This window comes from Dendropsophus ebraccatus, chromosome 2 (assembly GCF_027789765.1).
Source record: "Dendropsophus ebraccatus isolate aDenEbr1 chromosome 2, aDenEbr1.pat, whole genome shotgun sequence".
NCBI classification, from domain to species: Eukaryota; Metazoa; Chordata; class Amphibia; order Anura; family Hylidae; genus Dendropsophus; species Dendropsophus ebraccatus.
The window spans coordinates 37,515,499-37,536,743 of record NC_091455.1 but is presented as its reverse complement, the minus strand read 5'-3'; the positions used below and the strand labels follow the sequence as shown (position 1 = coordinate 37,536,743).

Genomic DNA, 21,245 nt, shown 5'->3' with positions numbered 1-21,245 from the left:
TAGGCTATATTGATGATATACACCTCCTCAGCAGACTGATCAGTTGGTTTGGGTCTAAAGAAGTGGTCTCATCTTGTTTTGACTCTGTGTATGGTATATAGTTTATCAAACAGGACCAGAGACTTCTATTAGTCCAGGTGTAAGACTCCCTTTACATCTCATTTATTGTCCAGCTAGCACTTATATGCACTGGGGCTTGAATTGAGTAACAAACCGTATTGAAATCAATGAGAGACTCGAGCATTTAACCGGGTACATTTAAGAGGTTGCCTGGTTAACCTATTACATTTTTTTTATTCTAATTTTCGTATATTTTGTCCCTTGATGGAATGTTTAAATGAAATATACAAAAATCAGAACACATTAGAACTCTGGCATGCCAGCAATACTTTAAAGAAAAAGTATACTGCAAAGTAGAAAAATTTTGTCAACTGTATATTCATCTGGATGATACATGGTGCACAGATGTTACCCTTTTTGTAATTGTAAGATTTTTTGTGTTAGACTTGGATGACGTACTCTAAAACCTGCCAAAAATTCCAAATCATTATCTGATCTTTAATGTTTTTTTTAACCATTACATGTTTTATTGCCTTTACTTTGGCTCCCCTCTCCTCGTTGGGCTGTACTACTCAAATTTATTAATCTAGTATAAACATGGTGTGGAGACGTGAATACAAGTCTTCTATCCACTTCTGCTTTATTTCCAACATATACTTAGTTTTAATCACGATATTTGGGGAACAGACGGCATCCATTTCCTCCTGTTCACAGAGGACTTAAATAATACATACGCTTTTTATTTATTTTTTATTTTTTTTCCATTGCTGCTGTGTTCACATTTTCAAATGTAACGTATAGAATTATGGAAATAAAGTTATCCACATTTTATGATTTTCCTCAAACTTTAGGTTAAATAAGGTTTGGCATATGGGTTTTTCCACTAAATATAAAATAATCGATAGTGCAGGCAGTTTTATTTTTCTCAGGATTTTACAGCAAGTTATTTGTGCCAAAATAAATACTTCTTCTTTTATTGTCTATACCGTTTCCTCAGCCGCCTTCTTTCATAGCTTCGCCCATGTGTTGCTTTCTGTTAAAGTCTATCACTTTCTAGGGGCTGATTTAGATTTTTATTAGGGTATGAATTATGATTTAAAGGGCCAGTACGCTATGGCAAGAACGCCTGACATTAAAAAGCTGTTAGTCACATTCACAACTCTACTACATTACAGATTTCCATACCTTTACAGGCCTTAAGACATTTCACATTGTATTAGCATCTGTTGTGTAACTGAATACAAAGTACAGTTGTTTTTTATTAACCATGACAATCCATTGGTTTCAAGGGGAGCGTAAGAAAATATTTTCCTCAACAATCTGAACTTGATAAATGTCGGTTGCTCTAGTCTAATTCTTTAGAATACTTTTGTCCATCGTGTTGCCATGTGCATGACAGAGTGTGATCCATTATATAAGAAGCTTATATATATATATATATATATATATATATATATATATATATATATCCTGCGTAATCTAGAAATATAAGTTATTTGTTCTGTTCTAGACAGTAATTTGGTGGCTATGTGTTACCTTCCTAAACCTCCCACCTCTTTTCTTACTGGGTTACTGGGACCTTACACTATCATTTGGTTGCCTTGGGTGCCCTGATTCCAACACTGCTTTTATTTCATTGTTAGTCATCTGGGATTTTAGTGTTTGTTTAACTATTTGCACTTTTTCCTAAATAGTCAGGTGGGCGGTAACCTTATTATTAATAGAATGTGACTATTAGGCATAGGGGGTTGGAATATGAAGTTGAGGAGGTGTGAATAATGTTCTGAGAGATGGACATGAGGCTAAGAGGGCATGAATCATGTTCAGAGAGATACGGACATAGAACTTAGGGGGCAGGAATCAAGCTTAGGGGGCAATATTCATGTTCAGGGGATCGTGGACTGAGGCTGAGTGGGTGTGAGTCAGGCTCACCTAGTGTTTTTGGAGCTAAAGTTCATGCCCATCCGGCTACTCGGAAAAAAGGGCGCATGCTCAACCGAATCTCTGGAATAGGGAGTAGCAAGTATCGGAACAACGTGGAAAATTATGTATACTAAAAGTATGTATACTAAAAAAGTCGTTTTTATAGCTTGACCACAGGTCCTCTTTTTAAATTTTCTATCTGGGAAACTGTAAGGTCACCATAAAGTCAGAAGTTTAGAGCCAGAGTCACTTTCTTGCAAAAAGTTGATGTTCTGCAGGTGTTGGAATTGGTGACCAGTATATTTTTACTTTGCAATTTACCTAATAGTATATAGTAGAGAATTGGCCTTCCACCATCAAAAAGATCACTTTGGTTACCATGGTCTACAAATCAAACAACCAACATAAGGCCTTTTTAGCTTGACCAAGCAAAGCCCCGTATACTACGTCTTCACATGACTCAAAACATTAAGAGGTCAAGCCACACAATCGACCCTTAACCTTATCTTTTATTATATTATTGGCCTCACAAAAGATCTTTTCATTTCATTGGCCGATCTCTGGCCCTTTTACATAGGCTGATGATTGGGAACAAGCATTTCTCATCCACACTGTAAACGGCCCATGTATGTGAACACAGGAATAAAACAAAACAGCATTGTGACACGACGTATGCCCATGAACTAAGGCCCTTACAAATTGTTTCATTAATTTTCTTCCAACAATCTTTGGACGGCTGAGCAGTCCCATGCCACCCCCTTATCTCCCTGTTAATGAGAAAATATGACTTTCTCTATGTAGCTCACTGTTAACTCCAGTATTTTGGCTAGCAGCCTTCCAGATAGAATAACACTGCAAATAATCAGATATAATTTGAGTCTGATGAAAATCACAACAAAGTATTTTTAGTGCCTAATTTGTAATACCACATAGTTTTGTCATATATTTTTCACAGCTGCTCAACAGCTTGGCTAATCTGTTCTTGGAAGAGTTCTCTCTCTACTCTGAAACATTTCTATGGTTACAACATTTCGTTTTTACTCTCACGATAGATCACTTTATGGGGTAAAACACTTTACCGATACAGACGTCTTCAGTTCAGAGTACCAACAATGCCAAAACATTGTGACTGCACACTACTCCATGACGTCATAGGTGTGCCAGGAGGGATGCTTGAAAGCTATAAGATTTTTGTTTTACACAGTCATTCTTATCTGGTAAAGGTGCAATCCAGTTTATTTTCTTATTCCCAAATAATTACAGTGAACACATCTTATACCTATTGGATATTTTTTTCTCATAATATATGGTAGAAAAAAAATTTGGCCAATCTTTTGCCATTTCAATAACGGGGGCTGAAGAAGTTGGATGTAGTCCTAGGGAGTTCTGTAAAACATGGATACATCCTATGGCAGATAAAGATATAGGAAATTGGCAGCACAACCTGAAAGTCCTGCTGGGTGCCAGTAGATTTGGTGCAGAACACGAGCACTGTATATATATAGTATAAACTTTCACGGCACTCCAAAGTCAAAATGAACTCCAATATACAGTAGTTTATTGCATCACAGCAAACAGGTGTATAGCACACAGTCACACAACGTTTTGGTAATCCCACATTAGCACTTGAAAATGGTAACGTGAGATTACCGAAATGTCGCGTGCCTGTGTGCTGTACACTTGTTTGCTGTAATACAATAAGCCATGTGGACTTTGGAGTGCTGTGAAAGTTTATACTGTATATACAACCTATGGCTTATATATTATATGGATGCTTACATCTGGTACGATTGTTATCGGTATAAAAATGATGAAATGTTGGCACTTTATAAGAACCTGTGTACATACCGTCTATAGATAGATATGTTATATAAATGTATCTCAAGGGGAAAAAAACTGCAAACACGATTGTACGGCAAAGTATATTTCTATTATAAATAGTCTTTATTAAAATGTACCTACCGTTTCATGTCTGCAGCTCATATACAAGTCTATCTGTCTCCATGCTAGCGGGCACATCAGATGCTGTGTATTTTCATGTTCATTTATTGAGCTACCAAAAACTATGAGACATAGAAATGGCAATATGACTGCAAGATCTGAACATCTGACTACAAGGGGTCTGTTTGTAGTCTGAAACCATGGAGACACATAGCTCTACATAGAAGCTGTAGATACCAGAAATCTTGACATTTCAAGTCTATTTGCAAGATTGTTTTACTTTAGATGCATTTGTAGAAATAGTTGTGAAGGTGGACGTATCCTTAAAGACCATTTTACCTCATTGTACAGTTCTTTTTCGGCAATGAACAGTTAACTCCAATTTTAAAAATCTAAGATGGTTTCTGACATATACATTGTATTTCATAAAATGAACTCCATGTTCCTATAGACTCTCTATACGTGTTGATATTGACCAGTTAAATCCTCCAGTTAATAATTTCTTTGTGTCCTGCATAGACTAAAAGATGGTCCCCATTCTTGAGCTAGCCAAGCTTGACGCCGATATTTATGGGCTCACACACAGCTCGCTATATAAAATCCCATTTGCATTAATTTCTTTCGAATATTTGCAATCTGTCAGAGAATGTCATGGTGCTATGCTGTCGACATTCCTACAGAAGGCATGAAACAGCTGTGACAATGAGATTTTTGTGTACAGTAGACAATACTTGCAGCGTGATATCAGAGTGGGCTTTACTGTCAGTCTCAAGTACTAACAAATGAGCAGTACTCTCAATGTGTTCTTTTTTTCTCTCCCTCTCTCTCTCTCTCTCTCTTCCTCCTCTGCAGAATCGCATCGGGAATTCCTTCACAGGCCCGCTTCTGGATACGTGCCAGAGGAAATTTGGAAGAAAGCTGGTAAGGATTGTTTAAAAACACAGACCTAGTGTTCTGGCAGATGTGTGCAGTTGTTAATGCACTGATGTGAGGAATCAAGAAACAGACTGATTAGTAACAGAGCAAAATTGAAATAATCCTCAATAACTGCTTAAAATTGTAATATGGGTGACTGCGGAATTCCTTTGTAGACAATCTTCGACCCCAGGAGACATCTGATCTGTTATATTTGCTGTGTCATTACTATGCACATACCCGCTAGGCTTTATTGTCGAGATGAGGCTTTAATGTCTTAAGATGGTGAAGGAAGTTTGCATTAAATAAAAACGCCCTGGTCTTTTTTTATACCTTTATGATTAGTTACCAGTGAATATTAAGGTAGTTTTGGTATTTCTTTCATCTTTCTTTTATTTATTTGGTAATTTTGTTTATATTTAATCATTTATTTATTTATTTTAATTTTATTGGTATTTTTTATACTGTTCTAGACCCATTTCACTGAACGAAAATGTATAGCTAGAAGGATAAAACTATTAAGGAATATTAGTATTTTTTTCTGTCTTTCTATTTTAATTTTATTATATTTCATTAGTAATTTTTATATACTAATCTAATATACTAATAAAAAACAAATGATAAAATATACATATATATATATACACACACACAAAACATTTTTGTTATTTGTAATATACTGATTTGTTCATCATAGCTTTTATTTAAAAAAAAATTGAAAGTACCGCCGACTCTCAAAATGTGTAAATAAACTCCATATTCCGCATTCATGCTAAAATGAAATTGCTTCGATTGTAAAAATTGTATAAAATTAATCACTTCATTAAAGAAACAAAAAAAAAAATTCAAAAAAATTGTAACAATCATCATAAAACACGACGGATTCTACGTCCCATATCTATTTCTTTTCTCCAGTAAGCAAGGTTTGTTTGCATTTGGTAATAAATATGCAAGCACCTTGTGAGCATCCTATCAATTCCCTGAGCAGATCTGTGTGCGCCTGTGGGACTAGAATAGGAATGCATAATTTAAATATAAATTGCCTGATTAGCATATACAATTAGTCAAGCTGTAGCTTTGATCGTAAGCAAAAATTATTGTCCTGTATTGCCACTTAGATAGAATTTTAATTCACCCTGAATATTCAAAGTAAATTAGGCCCAGGCTGCATTGTTCACGGCCACATTCAGATGCCTTACAGTAAGAACATTTTTCAAAAGAAATACTCCTACGATTTTTCTGATCGATTAATTGAAAATAAATAAAATTTAATTAGTTATAGAAATTTGAAATTTTTTATTTTGACTGGTTGATTTTTTTGGTTCTTTACATTGTTATGGTCCGTTTCATCGTATTTGAGTAAAAATAAGAAAAACAAAATTCAGGCGTTTTGCTAATAGTGTATGGGGAAATTAATTTGTTCTTAATTTTTAATATCTGTTACTATGATTCTATTAGAAATCTATGTTCTTAATTAAACAGAACATTTAATTAAGGTGCTTTTTAAGCGAGTGAAACAATTAGGTGAAAACACTTGAATGAAACATGTCATAATTAGTTTTAATAGAGTGTTAATTGGTACAACGTTTGCCAAGTTAATAATTACTGCTTATTAAATTTTCAATTATTCATTGTCATTTTGGTTTGAATAAAGATGAAAATTAGATAAACTGGATCAAGTGGAAGATATCTTTCCGGGATAATTAAATTAGATCATTTTCTTGAAGTAAAGTTTTTTTTTTTCTTTCTACATAATGAAATAGTAAAAGAATTAATAAATAATACATTTTTAGTTTTTTTTCCTATAATAATATGTTCTACCTGTGCTAGAAACCAGACTAACTACATGTATCGTTCTAGAACAAAGGATGTTTTCTTTGTGGAATGTCATAATGGAAAAAAAAAAAATAGATGACAGATTCCACACAGAGGCAGGGTTTTAATTAGTTTCAGCAATCAAAAGAAATTTCATTTCATATGTTAAACATATATTGTAGGCAGCCATGTATGTCTAGTCGGATACATTTATGCCAGCGATCCACTATATGCTGGTCTTTTCAATTGGGAGGGATAAGTAATTTTATGTATTTACAGTCTTTCCTAAGGTCTATTGACTCTTATCAAATATGCCAAATGGGCAGTTAATTTACTATATGTTCCTAGTATGTATTTAAGTGTTTTTAATGTAAAGCCATCAGAATAAATAAATAAATAGAATTATGTCACCCAAATCAGTGATTTACAATAAAAAGAAAAGTAGAATATATACTACTGTTATGGACTACTGTTCATATTTACCATGGTGTAATATAAATAGTGTTGGTTGACATATTGGTTGCCCAATAAGCATAGTCAGAAATCAATGACATAACCATTGGTCCTAAAATTGTGATAATTAATCAAGTAAATGATCATAATAATAAAAGAAGACCCTATAAGGTTATGGTTAATCTAATTGTTTGTCTGCACTTCCTATTCTGTAGAGATCACGCCTCCCTAAAGTGCTTGAGTGCTCGTTACTTGAGATGAGCATTTTTCATTCTTGAGCACTCCACCTGGAGCATTTAACCAGGTGCCCCCTTCTTGTCAGATCGGGCATGGCTTTGTGCACCTTCAAGAGATGTGTAATTGAAATGTACAAAAATTAGAACAAAAAAATGCTGTAGGTTACTGCAAAACACATTAGAATTCTGGCGGTATGCAGTGAATTGATGGCATAGCCCCAGAGTTCTACTGTGTCTTGCAGTAACCCGAACATCACAAGGTGCTCGATCGAGCACTATGCTCGATAGATCATGCTCTCTTAGCACTACTCCTACTATAGCAACAGGAAGGATCACCTAGAAAGGGAACACAACTATTAAACCGAGGCAGATAACCACACTTATAGGGGAACTATTAGCAGGTTAGACAGATCTAAGACGCCGTGGATGAAGTTATATCTCCTCTGAGCCATTCCAGTGAAGTAATTTGTTTGCTCCGTAGTCCGTTAAGACCATTAGGAGCACTGGGGCACAGTTAGGTGCACTGCCACGAGCTGAATCACTGATATTGGGGCGGGGCATTGCTCCTTACAGTGCATCAGTGTTCTTAACGGTCTTACCGGACCGTGGAGCAAATAATTAACTGCACCGGAATGGCACTGAGAATGAAGGTAAGAGACATACCTTCCTCCTCTGTATCCCCTGCACAATAGAGGGCTATCAGCAGATTAGATTCATCTAACCTACTGATGGTTCCCTTTTAACCTCCCTCCTCTTCCTGCCCAGTGCCGTCTGCACATGTCATAAAGCATGCCCACTACATTCCACAGTAAAAAAACAATAAGTAATTTTCAGATATCTATGTATCTGCCATAAAACAAACCGCTGAAAAAACTCAGGCAAGATGGCGGCCTACACAATCATATAAAGAAAACTTCCAAAAAATCCAAAAATAGATAAAAAAAGGTTTCAGTTTATCCTTTTAATTAAGGTGATTTCTTTCCTATAATTGGAACCATAGACAGACTGCAACACACCTTTTATTTCAGGTTGAAGCAGATTTGACAATTCCACTTGATGTGTCTGCTTGAAGTTGACAGATATCTGTCTTTTTTCCACCACACTGTCTAAGTACCTCTGACTGTACTGAATTGATGGACTGTGTACACATTGTATATACAAGCCTCCCTGCATTCGAGGTGCACAGGTTATATGTACTGTTTAATGAACCCTGCAGTGTAAGTACAGCTTATTTTCGTAAAGATGGATTATGGTGAAATTCAGGCAGGTCCCAGGTTTAGCAATCACCATTTATAATGTACAAGTCCCTTTTCAGGAATCTGCTGCTTCCATCTCACAGTAATGTCTTGTAAGGGAATATGTTCTGTTCTCCGCCATTCTTTGAGAAGCTCGGCAGAACATGTATATTTACAGCAAATGTTTTCCCGTGTCTTACAGAAGAAGCGGTGAACGAGGTGAAAAGGCAAGCGATGGCAGAACTGCAGAAAGCAGTGTCGGAGGCAGAAAGAAAAGCACATGAGATGATTACTACAGAAAGAGCGAAAATGGAAAGGACGGTGGCAGAAGCAAAGAGGCAAGCTGCGGAGGACGCCCTCTCCATTATTAACCAACAAGAAGACTCAAGCGAGGTAAGGCTACAATCGAAGCTTGCAATTTTCAGATTATATGCGTGGTCTGTTTTTATAGCTGATTAAACATAAAATTCAATTGTTTGATAGATATGGTGTCAATACACACAAAGATAGATAGATAGATAGGAGATAGATAGGAGATAGATAGATAGATAGATAGATAGATAGATAGATAGATAGATAGGAGATAGATAGATAGATAGATAGATAGATAGATAGTAGTTTGACAACAATCCATGATCAGAAAATCTCCATATGCAACAAAGTAGGCCATTTGCTATTGGCAGGAACCTCGGATGTCTCTTCTGGTGCCATGTCTAATAACTGACATGTGCCACAACTACCTACTACTAAATTGACTTTCAAGAACACACTGTCAACTTTGAGAGGAAGAAGTGAGTTAAGATGTAGAATTAACTACAGTCCATCAAGAACACAACTCTCCATTTTTGGAGAGTTCCATTCATGGTAGGCACATAGATTAAAACCTTAAGGGTATGTTCACACATTCCAGATCCGCAGCGGATTTCATGCTGCGGTTTGCATCGAAATCCGCAGCGGATCCTGTACTGTGAAGCTGAATGGGTCCCATACACGCAGCGGATACCCTTTAACTCCCCGCCACCCGCCCGCAGCCCCGGTCCCGAGCATACATTACCTGCTCCTCACCACGACTGTGTTTGACGTTCAAGACTCCCCTCGCTGCTCATCAGCCAATCAGGCAGCACTGATTGGCTGATGGGGAGCGAGGGGAGCCCGGAGCGTCACACACAACTGCGCCACCCAGCAGGTAATGTATGCTCGGGGCCGCGGGCGGGCGTCGGTGGGGGGGTTAAAAGGGCCAGGTCCCAAACCACAGCGTTCCGCTGCGTAAATGGGACCCATTCAGCTTCACAGTACAGGGTCAGCAGCTGATTTATCTGCAAACTCGCAGCGTGAAATCTGCTGCGGACCCGGTATGTGTAAACATACCCTAAGGCTATGTTCACACTACGTAAGAGACCGGCCGTTCCGTGACCCCGGCCGGGTCATGGAACGGCCGGATCATCCCGGGTGATCTTTCCGGCCGCGGAGCTCTGATGCGGGCGCATCAGCGTGTGCCCGCATCAGAGCTTCCCATAGCACACAGTGAAGCAAGCGGCCGGAGCCGCTTGCTTCACTGTTTGAACTGACAGGTCTTTCTGCGGCCGGAATTCACTGAATTCCAGCCGCAGAAAACTGACATGTCAGTTTTATCCGGCGCCGCATGGGATCCTGGCCGGAGTGTATACGATGTGTGTACGCTCCAGCCGGGATCCGATTGAACATAAAGCTATGTCACACACCGCAAAACTACGGCCGTAGTTCTGCGGCGAGAACTACGGACGTAGTTTTACGTAGTGTGAACATAGCCTAAAGGTGTTTTCTCCTCTGGGCTTGTTATCTGCTATCCTATGGGGATAACTGGGATGAAATCGCACTGCTGTAAATGTAGTGTTCAGCCTGCCTGCATAGCCTCTGTGAACTGTGCTTTGTTCTTTCTCCATGCCAATGTGGCAACCCTATAGAGAATAAATAGTGGAGAAAGATGCTGGGGATCATTTAATTTAAGTCTCCTTTCAGGAAGGTGTTTTAAGAGCATGACATGGGAGCATGGTCTCTAAAAAAAAAATTGGCATGTATGTCTATAAAAATTCTTGCCTGTCTTCAATTTTTTGTTCAGTTTTTCAAAATAAAATATCAAGCTAGTGGGCAGTCCCATATAGATATACAAGTGATTCTACCGATCTTATGGCAGGGAATGTCATCTCCACATTACTGTTAGCTAATTTACATAATTCCCGTACTAGTGAATTAATTGTAAAAATATAGGTTAAAGAACGCCAAATAAAAACTATGCAAAAAATATGAAATAACCGCCACGGAGCGCCAGATTCAACGCGTAACTGTGTCTTAATAGGCGACGCTAGAATTTAATTTGTTGCAGGCGTCTTTGAGGATGAAAGACGCTTGTGGAATAAGTAGATGCCCAGAGTTTCATTTTAATGCATAGCAGATGAGTTCCCAAAGACAAAAGGAATTGATTTGCAACATCTGAAAGTTTCTCAGGAAGGGAGTTAAAGGGAAGCAAACTACTCCATGCAGGAATCAAATGAGACCAGCCCATAATTGGCTTGGCATCTTCATGTTAACAAGTCAGATATTGATGAACATATTTGTACACATTCACTTGGGTCTTTGTTCTGTAATCGTGGTATCCTTTCCTTCTACCACGTCTTGTCTTAAAGGGGAAAGTTTGAGAACAACTGTATGTGTCTGTTTACTACTGCTAATTATTCATATGTCATATTGTGAATGGTAGTGTCATATTGTGAATGGTAGAACTACATCTTGGTCTGCTTTTACCATATTTCTATATATTACATATTTAAATACAAGAAATATGGTGCTTTAAACCACTCATTTATACTATGACATGTAACTGTTAAAGGGGGTGGTACTTGTTTGGCCATGTTAAATAACCATATTTGGGAAATCTTTGGGATCCCCATTCAGGACTATCATCTGGGTTTATTATTTTTATAATTTAATTTGTCTATAAAATAGGAAATCAGACACCTGTCTAATAAATATGTATTTAAAGGGAACCAGTCATCACGTTCATGTGTTCAAGAGTAGTGTTGAGCATACTCGCCGAAAGTTTGGGTTTGGCAACCCTCGTCCAAACTCGAACACCAAGCATTTGACTCCCAGCGCCTGGAGAGGTTGGCTGCCACCCCAGGGGTTCCAAGGAAAACTTGGATACAGCCTATGGCTCTCTGGGACTGCCTTCAACTTCTTCAGCCCCTGGAAGTCAAATGCAGAGAGTTCGGGTTCAGACAAACATTGCAGAACCCAAACTTTTGGCAAGTTCTCTCAAAACTATCCAAGAGTCAATAGTCTGGTCCTTGACAGCTTCTTTCTGCCCTACCAGCCTTCATAAATCTTTTCCTGTTTGGGTACAGGGAAAGATTTATCAATCGAGAACAGCAGTGTGTGTGTGTGTGTGTGTGTGTGTGTGTGTGTGTGTGTGTGTGTGTGTGTGCGTGCGTGTGTGTGTGTGTGTGTGTGTATGTGTGTGTGGGGCGGGGGGACAAGCCGCTAAGGACCACCAGGATGTCTTCAAAAAATGGTATAGCCCAAAAAAGTCTTGTGTAGTGCATCCATTGGATAACTGAATAGAACTAAACATGGTGTCAGTCATGTGACCCCCTGGTGTTCAGTTAAAGGAAATGTCTGGTTCTGTGTAATGCTTCATTGTTTCGTAATAAGACACATGCCACTTCTTCTCCAACATCTGATTGAGGAACCTTTCTAACTCAATAGGCCCTACTACCTTCATGGCTCACCTGGATTATTTTTTCCATATTTATAGATTACTCCTATTATTTCATCAGTTTTAGATCTTATCAAAATCGTTCGGCGTATTTATTGACTTGATTACTACTAGGCTCTACTTCCTGTCTTCTTTTCCTGGAGATTAGATGTCAGCCTCTGGATCGGGTTAGGAAAGAGGAGAGCTCCTATCTTGTTTCTGTACTCAGGCGCAGTATAGCCATGTAATAACCCATTATTATTGTTAATAGTGTGGCGTTTTAGAACAACGGGCAATCACCTTAATGCAGGCTGACAATGTAGGAGAGCAAAGGTGACAAGCGAGAGATGGGGTGAGTCATGGCTGCTGAATATGCTCATAACTCATTACAGCTCTCATATGTAAGAGGCATTTTGTATTGCAACTGGAATTCAAGACTTGGATTTACCAGATGCCTATACATAAAGAATTATATATATATATATATATATATATATATATATATATATATATATATATCATGCTGCTTTGCCGCTAATTTCCTTCTGTGTAGACTGGACAATTTATAGGTCCATTTCTTCATAAATTGAGACTTAGACCTGGAAAATAATAGAATAGATTGCTCATCTAATGCGGATCATACATATTACATAACTGTCAGCCATGAGCTATTCCGGTAGACAGCTATGTCTTCAGTCACTTGACCGTGCAGATGTCTCCATTGGGAGAAAGGGGGAAGTGAAAATATGTGTGGTAAAATTCAATTGCCCAATCCTTCTCATGATCATTATTTGTGGCAGTCATTATCAATAGACGGACGTCATTTGGCTCTAAAATGACGGCTGTCCACAAAGATGTCTGGCATTTTTACACAGCGGGAACATAGACTCTTAGAGGTATGAAACCAATTTTATTTTAACATGAAGGGTGACATTTATCAAACTTATAGCCTGGGCGTACGCCAGGGAGATTCACTTCTTCTCCGTGGTGTAGGACTGCCTTATTCTACACTCACCCGATGGGCAGGCAGGGGTGGGGTCTTGGGGGGTCGCGGCTAAGGCAGGAAGAAGGCATGGCTTCCCCTCATGCCTCATTTATCATGCTGGAAGCAGGTGTAGATTTGGTACGCCGGGCGCAGTGTCAGGCCCGATTCAATAAAAGGCACGTGCCTCTTGGTCAATTCAACTGAGAAAGGGAGGAAGTGCCTAATTTAAGACCAGTGTACGAGTACGCTCATCTTAATAAATGTCCTCTACAGAGTATACCAATAGAGCCCAATATTAATTACAGTAGAACCATGGAAGGTCTGGGTCTTGTGGTTGCATTATAGCTGCATTATAGTTGCAAATGGAAGAATGCAACTTTTAGAAAGTGTAAGACACAAATCCAGGAACAAACCATTATTCCATTACCTTAATTAGTAATAAAAGAAATAAATATTTTTTCAGACATCGAGTGACCCCATAATACCGAATAAGTCCAATCAATCATTTCCATGTTTCGCTACAGTGTCTAGTGAATAGTAGCAGTTATCTAACTCCCCGCGTATCGATAAAAGCCCATTGTTGCATACTTTAGAGAACTATATGGGAAAAATTGCACGCTATGGCAAAAGTAAATATATCCTGAACCCATTTGCCGCGTGGAGTAATAGGTTTTGACATCTTCAAAACTCGACTAAGTTTAGACAATGTAAACCTGAAACCAGAAGGAGTGAATTAATAGCAGGTGATGCCAGACATCCAGTCTACAACCTCAACGTTTAACTACCAAACAAGAAAAAAAACATCTGTTTCTGTGTTTGGAAACTTTTTTTTCTTTTCTTGGGATATTTTGAAGTGTTTTCAAAAGATGGGAACAATTTTAGAAATAGAAAAAAAAAGTTCCAGCACATGCATTTGTAATTATCTGGTTGATTCTGTATACTCTATGCTTTTGAATGGAGCCACATCTGATTCTAATCTAATGGAGCCAGTAAGTATTGGACAGATACCATATTTCCACATGGCAAACTTTCCAGGACCTTCTAAAGTCTCGCTCAGGCCATTCCATAGTTTTACAGGCAGATATAGATGCTTTTAATCAACTATTTTTTATTCAGTATTTCTATAGCTTCATTAAATATTATTGTTCTGACCATGTTGGATTCTAAGTATTTTACTTATGAGAACTCATGCATATGGCCACAATATGGCTCTCTTGTGTAAAGAGTATAGGGCCGCCATGGAAATACACAAAGCTTCCATACATAGACACGAATACTATCAAAATAAAATATATGGGATCTGTTTCATTAGAAATCTTATAATTGGAAGTATTTTTCTCTAGAAACATTGCTTTGAGGGAAGAATATGTCCATACATGTGACTCAACATGTACAGCAGCAAGTGGAGCCCAGACTCCATACTACCCATAGGCTTCATTCCTTTATCACTCAGAAAAAAAAAAATTATATTATGAAAGTATTCTAAAGTTGCCTATAAGGAAGAATAACCCAATAAATCAGTGCCTTACAGTTCAGAGGCATAGGAACTTTACACAGCATCATGCCACCGATAGTCTCCCCTCTTGTATGGAATTTCCTACCTATGGCAATGCCATTAATTCTTACTAGGAACTCATAAGTCTAAAATGTGTCAGGCCCAGGACCACCAGACCCATATTTTTAATATATTATGAAAAAGTTGAATATTTTTATTTGTGGATATGGCATCAACCTGTTTGCTCAAAACTTATGATCTTGCCTAAGTCTCCTTTAACTGCTGTTCTTCCAAGGCCTCTTCAGGACAAACAAACAGTTGCTTTCTCATTCCTAACTTGTACAATTTATTCCTTAATGGAGAAGTCTGGAGCGAGGGGAAATAATTTCTGGAAAGGGGTGGGAGGGACAAACTAATAAAGAAGGTGCCGTGACCCGATCCTGGATCCCGCTGACAGTTTGCATATCTCCACTGCTGCTACGTCATGACCCGGCTGATGGATGCTCCACTCCGCTTCAGTCCCTGATTGGCTGAGCAGGCTTAATCCTACCCTTTGGTGACATTTCAGCCGGGTCGTGATGTACTTTGAAGCCAGGAGAAAATGACATCCGGTGTGGTTTGGGAACATGGTGATGCGGAACAGTGTGGGCATGAGGGCTGGTAGACATACTGTACTTTCTTTAATATTCTAAGCCCATGTGGCCAAAGTTCACTCTCCACATGTATCTACTTGATATGGTAAATATTTATATTCTTTATTGTGACATTGTATATTGATTCAGGTGCTTGTTAAAATGCATTATATGTATAAGGAGTATTCCCCAGATGGGAATACCCCTTTACAGTAACATAGAATATGATGGCACTATATAAATTGTATGTTCCCGTTAGATTTCTCATGGTGAGTGGCCAACTTAACAGGATCATATAATAAATGTGGCTGGAAAAATTAGGTTGAGTCAGAACGAAAGAACGTACTTAAAATTCCTGTAGTAAAACAAATGAACTGTAAATGTAGAATTGACATTTTTTCTAAAATTTTATATGTTTTTATCAGATTCCATCTGGGTTTGAAAAAGTTCCATTGTTGGAAATCAAAGAGACAAGAACTAAGACCGATCCCTTTTAGTAAAACACACTGCGTGTGGCGCCATCAGATCTGGTTCCACCTTTAATTTTTAAGACTTTTATCAAAGCTTTGAAAACTTTTTTTATGTAAAGTTTGGCAGATGAAGGAAAGATGGTAACATATCAAATGTATTTTATAGACTTGAAAAAAAAAAAGTAGCTTGAAAGAGAGAGAGAAAAAAAAAATGAAATTTATTTTTGAAAGTCAGAACATGTCTTTGCTGGTAGCGTCTTCTGTCATCTGCTGCAGAAAAACCGGAGCAGATTGTTTACATAGCATTTTGCAATTTCACTATAATAAGGCAAATTCAGTGGATTTGCACAAATGTCTCACCATGTGTTCAGAACACATTTCGTACTTTTTCCACCTGTGCTTGTAATTTACAGTTCGTTTAATGTTACTGTTTGAGGCAATGAACATAGTTAAACCATTAAATGTTCTTATGGAATTTTCTTGTTTTTTTTCATTCTTGTAGAGTTGCTGGAACTGTGGACGGAAGGCGAGCGAAACCTGCAGCGGATGTAACACCGCCCGGTATTGCGGCTCATTCTGTCAGCACAAAGACTGGGAGAAACATCACCATATCTGTGGACAGACTCTTCAAGCTCAACAGCAAGGAGATACTCCAGCAGTCAGTTCCTCTGTCACACCCAGCAGTGGATCCGGAAGCCCTATTGAGACTCCACCAGCAGCCACTCCCAGATCGACCACTCCAGGCACACCGTCCACCATAGAGACAGCTGCCCGTTAAAAAACAAAAAAATAAAAAAACAAAGACAAAAATGTGTTTAAAAACTTTACAGACTGAATGAAAACGAAGTCCTCATTCTCAGATGTTCAAAGATTTTAATGAAGTATCATATTTCATTGCTACAATAACAATGGACTACTTTTATCTTGCGGTAGTAGTGTAATAGTTGAAGGCCAGTAACGGGTCACAATGACTTCTTATGGAAATCAAAGATATCTTTTTCTTTAGAAAACTGAAAGAGAGTACAGAATATAACACAATGCTAGATTTGACCTCCTCCCTGGTATTTTACAGTAGCTGGGATTTAAAACTAGATGACCTCATATTAACAAATGCTTTACCAAACAGCAAACCAAGAGATTGCTAACTGCTGTTAAGAGCAAAAAAAAAAAATGCTCGCACGAGAAATAAAATCACATTGTTCTTTATAGCGACAAAGGGAATAAAAAAAAAACAGTCAAGATGAACCCCCTCAAGGGCATAAGCATTGGATACAGCAGTAGACGTTTTAACAAGAAGATGAATGGCGTCCATGGGTTACGAACTGAACTTTGAAGACCCGCTACAAAAACTCACAGATGTGCAGCAGATTGGAAGAAACCACAGATGTTCATCATTTTTATTTATTTTTTTTGGTTCTGAAATAAATACAGTACTATCCAGGTCAACACGATGAAAGATGAGTTGCAGTGGGATATATGAAATGCCATCATGTAAAGGCTTCTTTCCTTTGATACGGGAATGGTCACATCCAATAGTTAAGTAGCAAGTTGGCAATCATGACACCAAGCAGTTGCCCCCCAAAAAATTAACTTTTCGATGCTCAATCTCTTTTTTTGCAAGGTTCCACAGAGACAATCGGGTCTATTCTAATATTTTTTTTTATTAAAAGCGATAAAAAGCTAAAAAAGAAAAACAAAAAAATGTATACACGGTGGCTTCAGCTCCAGCCCACTTTTAAACAGAAGAAAAAGAATTTTCCATCCCATACTGTTTCACCTTAAAAGCTAGTAGTTCTCTCGGTGTTTCAAACACTCCTGTCCTGTGAGGTTCCCCAATGGTGTTTTTTCTTGTAAATGTGATGGACAAATGTGAAGATGCATCGTAGTTCTAATCATGCCCACATTTAACCTCTTTATTCTTAGCTGGTGAGAAACCCGTCTCTTTCTATGCTGCTTTTATATCTGTAAATGTAAGTGATAAATCTCTAGTAGTACAAACAGCCCTTTTTTTTTTTTGTCTTTAAGAAAGGAAAAAAAAAATTAACGCTATTTACCGGAGCTGCTAATTCACTCTGTTATAAGATTTTTTTCTGACAACTAGCATGCTTCACGGAATGCTAACCTATTGGTGTTTTTGTAGGAGGGATGTACATAAATGTATTTTTGCACTGTCACAATGACTCCCTAGGCATGCATATTTTTTTTTTAATTTTGGAAAACTCCTTTTTTTAAATTATTCTCCGTCCACCTCACCATTCGATCTCTCAGTAGCATAGAACCATAGTGGATTTCTTTTGGTTAAACATCTTTATTTTTTTAGTTGACCTTTTTTTTAAAGAAAAAAAAAATTCACAAATAGGGAATTTTTAATAAAATAAAAAAGCAAAAACAAAATATCACGTAAATGTTCAAGGGCGGTGCATGTGTTATTGCTGTAAGACTATGTATTTCTGACTTTAAATATGAAGAATTAGATTTCCAAATGCTGAGGTGTAGATTGACAGCTTTAACTGCTGAATGTCAGGTCATACAGTATTAAACATAAAGGGAAGTCAGCCAAAGACTGATCTTAAGGACCAAAATTGAAAATTTCCTAAAGCACCAATACTATATTCCAAAAGATCAGCAGGTTAAACATGTCCAGTAAGGTACAGTGTGAATTTATTTTTTATTTTATTATTTCAATTGTCCAGTGTCCAGAGCAGATTTTGGAGTTCAATAAAGTTTACTACAATGGCCTAAGTCAAGGAAAATCCAATGTATTGACCCATCTGTACTACATCTCCCATTAGAACAAGTTAAGCTGGCCTAACTCATTGGGCAAACCAGCTGACTTCATGTACGGTTGTTTTTCAGATTGTCCATCAATGGCATTAGGTGTGCTGAATTTCGGCTGCCCGATCCTGTTGTTCTCGGAACAATCTTGCAGTGGCTTTCTCCACTTTCCCTATTAAGAGTACATACATGCTAAGCTGAGCTTAGCAAGGGGAAATCAGAAGAGACAGACTTTGGCCAAATAAACATTCAGCCAAAATTTATCTTACGTATATGAGAAACATTTCTGCTTAATGGTCATTGGACGTGTAGCTTTATTTTTGTGGAATATACTTATCCCTTGTTTAAGGCCTGGTTTTGTGCTTTATAATGGCTGTTGCCAATGATGGTTTATGGGGGCGGACTATATATTCATGTTAGAGGTTACAGGTATATTACCTGTATAACATGATATCATACCATATTACAGTATTTTTACACTACTATTTAATGTTTTTATTCATGTTGTTTGTCATATTTTTGGTTTGTCCTGTCGTCTAAAGAGTATTGTACTGCATTCCAATTCGGGTCTATTGATGCCTCTATTGAGGCAGTTGTGGTCAACTGTATTGGGAGCCAAAGGATAAACGTGTAAGGAATGAAGCACATGACCAGGTCCTCTAACAAGTGATTTCATGCCATGGTGCTCCCATATCCATTGACTTACTCTGTGTATCGTTGTCTGTGTATGACACTGGACAGTCTTTTCTATTGGAGCTCTTGTATGTTCAGTCTAGGAAGGAATAGAAAATTAGCAAAAATTTGGGTAATTTACATAAGTCATATCATCTGTCAATCAACATGCGCCGATCACCTGTGTGGCAGCTGTTTTTTTCTGTGGGTTAGTAACAATATGTCTCATTACTTTAATTCAGGGCACCCTGAGTGACATCAGATACTACTTCCCTCCTCCTAACCTTGAGCTCTCCTTCTTTCCTCTTTTTTCTTTCCTTCTATTTTGCTACAGTCTCCTCAGTGGCAAAAAGTTTCACTCTACCTCTGACAGCATGTATATTGCACCAGTAGCTATCAAAACTGGTCTAGTCAAACCAAATGGGCATAAAAAAAAACAGATACCAAAAGCAAAGCTCATACAGCTGCAAACCATATCACTTCTTGGTAACAAAGCAGACCTCATTATCTTAATAAAAAGAAAAAAAATTACTTTCCTTTTTTGCTTGTCACTTATATGCAGGCTACGTGAGAGTATAATTTGTAGGTATAACACATTAAAAGTAAAAAAAAAAGTTCTCTTCATTGGATATAACTTAATGGTGGTCGCTGATAGGCTTAGGGCACCCTCTCTCTAACTCTTGCCCCTCTCTACTTCCTCCTGGTCTTTCTCTTTGCCCTGTCACATGTCTTTGTGACCGGGCCACCTATTGTCTTGTTTTATTTTTTTCTTTCTCCTTATTCTGTTTTTAAGCTTTAATTTGTGTAGGTGCATGTCTTGGGGATTAAAATAAAAGGCTGGTTTACTAATGCAAAGCATGCCTAAGTCTGGAATACTTAAAGTGGGGGTGGGGTGGGCTAAGGTGACTCCATGTTGTCCGAATTCTTCAGAGGACAGTAAATCAAATTGGAGACTGTTGAAATGCAGATTTGAAGTACTTTTTCTAAATCATTATTTTTTATTTTTTTATTTTTGGGTTCTGCAACGTTATTGTGAAAAAAAAAGTTGTTGTGCAATACTTAATTCAGACATGTACCACAAGTTAATGGTAGACTAACACTGGGTGAATGGGGGGGTAGACATCATGCTTTTGTCAGCATAATCTTGAGCTTTCAAGTCTACTATGTCTGAACTGTGGGTTCTTGTTTATTCTTTTCCTTTAGTTGGACTGTAATGTATGGTCTGTCAACCTGTGAATCTTTAAAGTATGATTCAGGTATTGTTGTATTCTTTACTGTGTAATAAAAACATGAAAAAAGACGTATTACATTGTTTCAGAATTTTTAATTTTTATGGATGTTGTGCTCAAAATTCATACACATAGTGAATTCCTTATAATTCCACATTGTGAATTCCTTATAGAATGCTATCCACTGCCTGTTGTTAGGGGAATTCCATCTCTTGCAGCAGAGAGACCAAGACAGAACACAGGAAGTTGAGCCAGTGCTTGCTAGTAGTATGAATACAAAAAATGGAAAAAGATCAGCTTACCCACCATGGTCATATCTGCTACAAGTCTGTATATAAATACTGCACACCAACTCTAGGTAAAAACACTTGCAAGTGCAGGACTGCTGTAGCCGTAACAGATAACTAACTTTAAAGGAGAACTCAAGACCACTACTAAAAATCCTTTGCAAGCAGGGAACATTATAAAGAAGTTATACCTACCCATCTCCGTGCTCCCATAGCACAGCATTGCCGCTCCCTGACCCCTGCTGGGCTTCTCTGACTCCAGTTCCTGTAACATCACAACCCAGGCTCAGGAATGATGCGCTCAGCCAGTCAGTGACTGAGACAGGACACCGCTAATTTACCCCAGGTTGTGATGTACAGGAAAACTGCCCGAAAATGAGGTCTGGCAATGG

At 38.0% G+C, this 21,245-nt stretch overlaps 1 protein-coding gene across 4 annotated transcripts in view; it reads left to right on the top strand.

The window, feature by feature from the left end:
* Positions 1-20,630, top strand: part of RUNX1T1 (RUNX1 partner transcriptional co-repressor 1) — a 161,842-nt gene extending 141,212 nt beyond the window's left edge. For 3 of the 4 annotated variants that reach the window (XM_069957377.1, XM_069957376.1, XM_069957373.1), the window contains exons 9-11: positions 4,777-4,845; positions 8,781-8,971; positions 16,393-20,630. In XM_069957377.1, coding sequence (XP_069813478.1) covers positions 4,777-4,845; positions 8,781-8,971; positions 16,393-16,668 — 536 coding nt within the window. In that variant the 3' untranslated portion in view covers positions 16,669-20,630. The remainder of the gene's footprint in view (positions 1-4,776; positions 4,846-8,780; positions 8,972-16,392) is intronic. The other variant, XM_069957374.1, reaches the window with a different exon arrangement.
* The last annotated feature ends 615 nt before the right edge of the window (positions 20,631-21,245 follow it).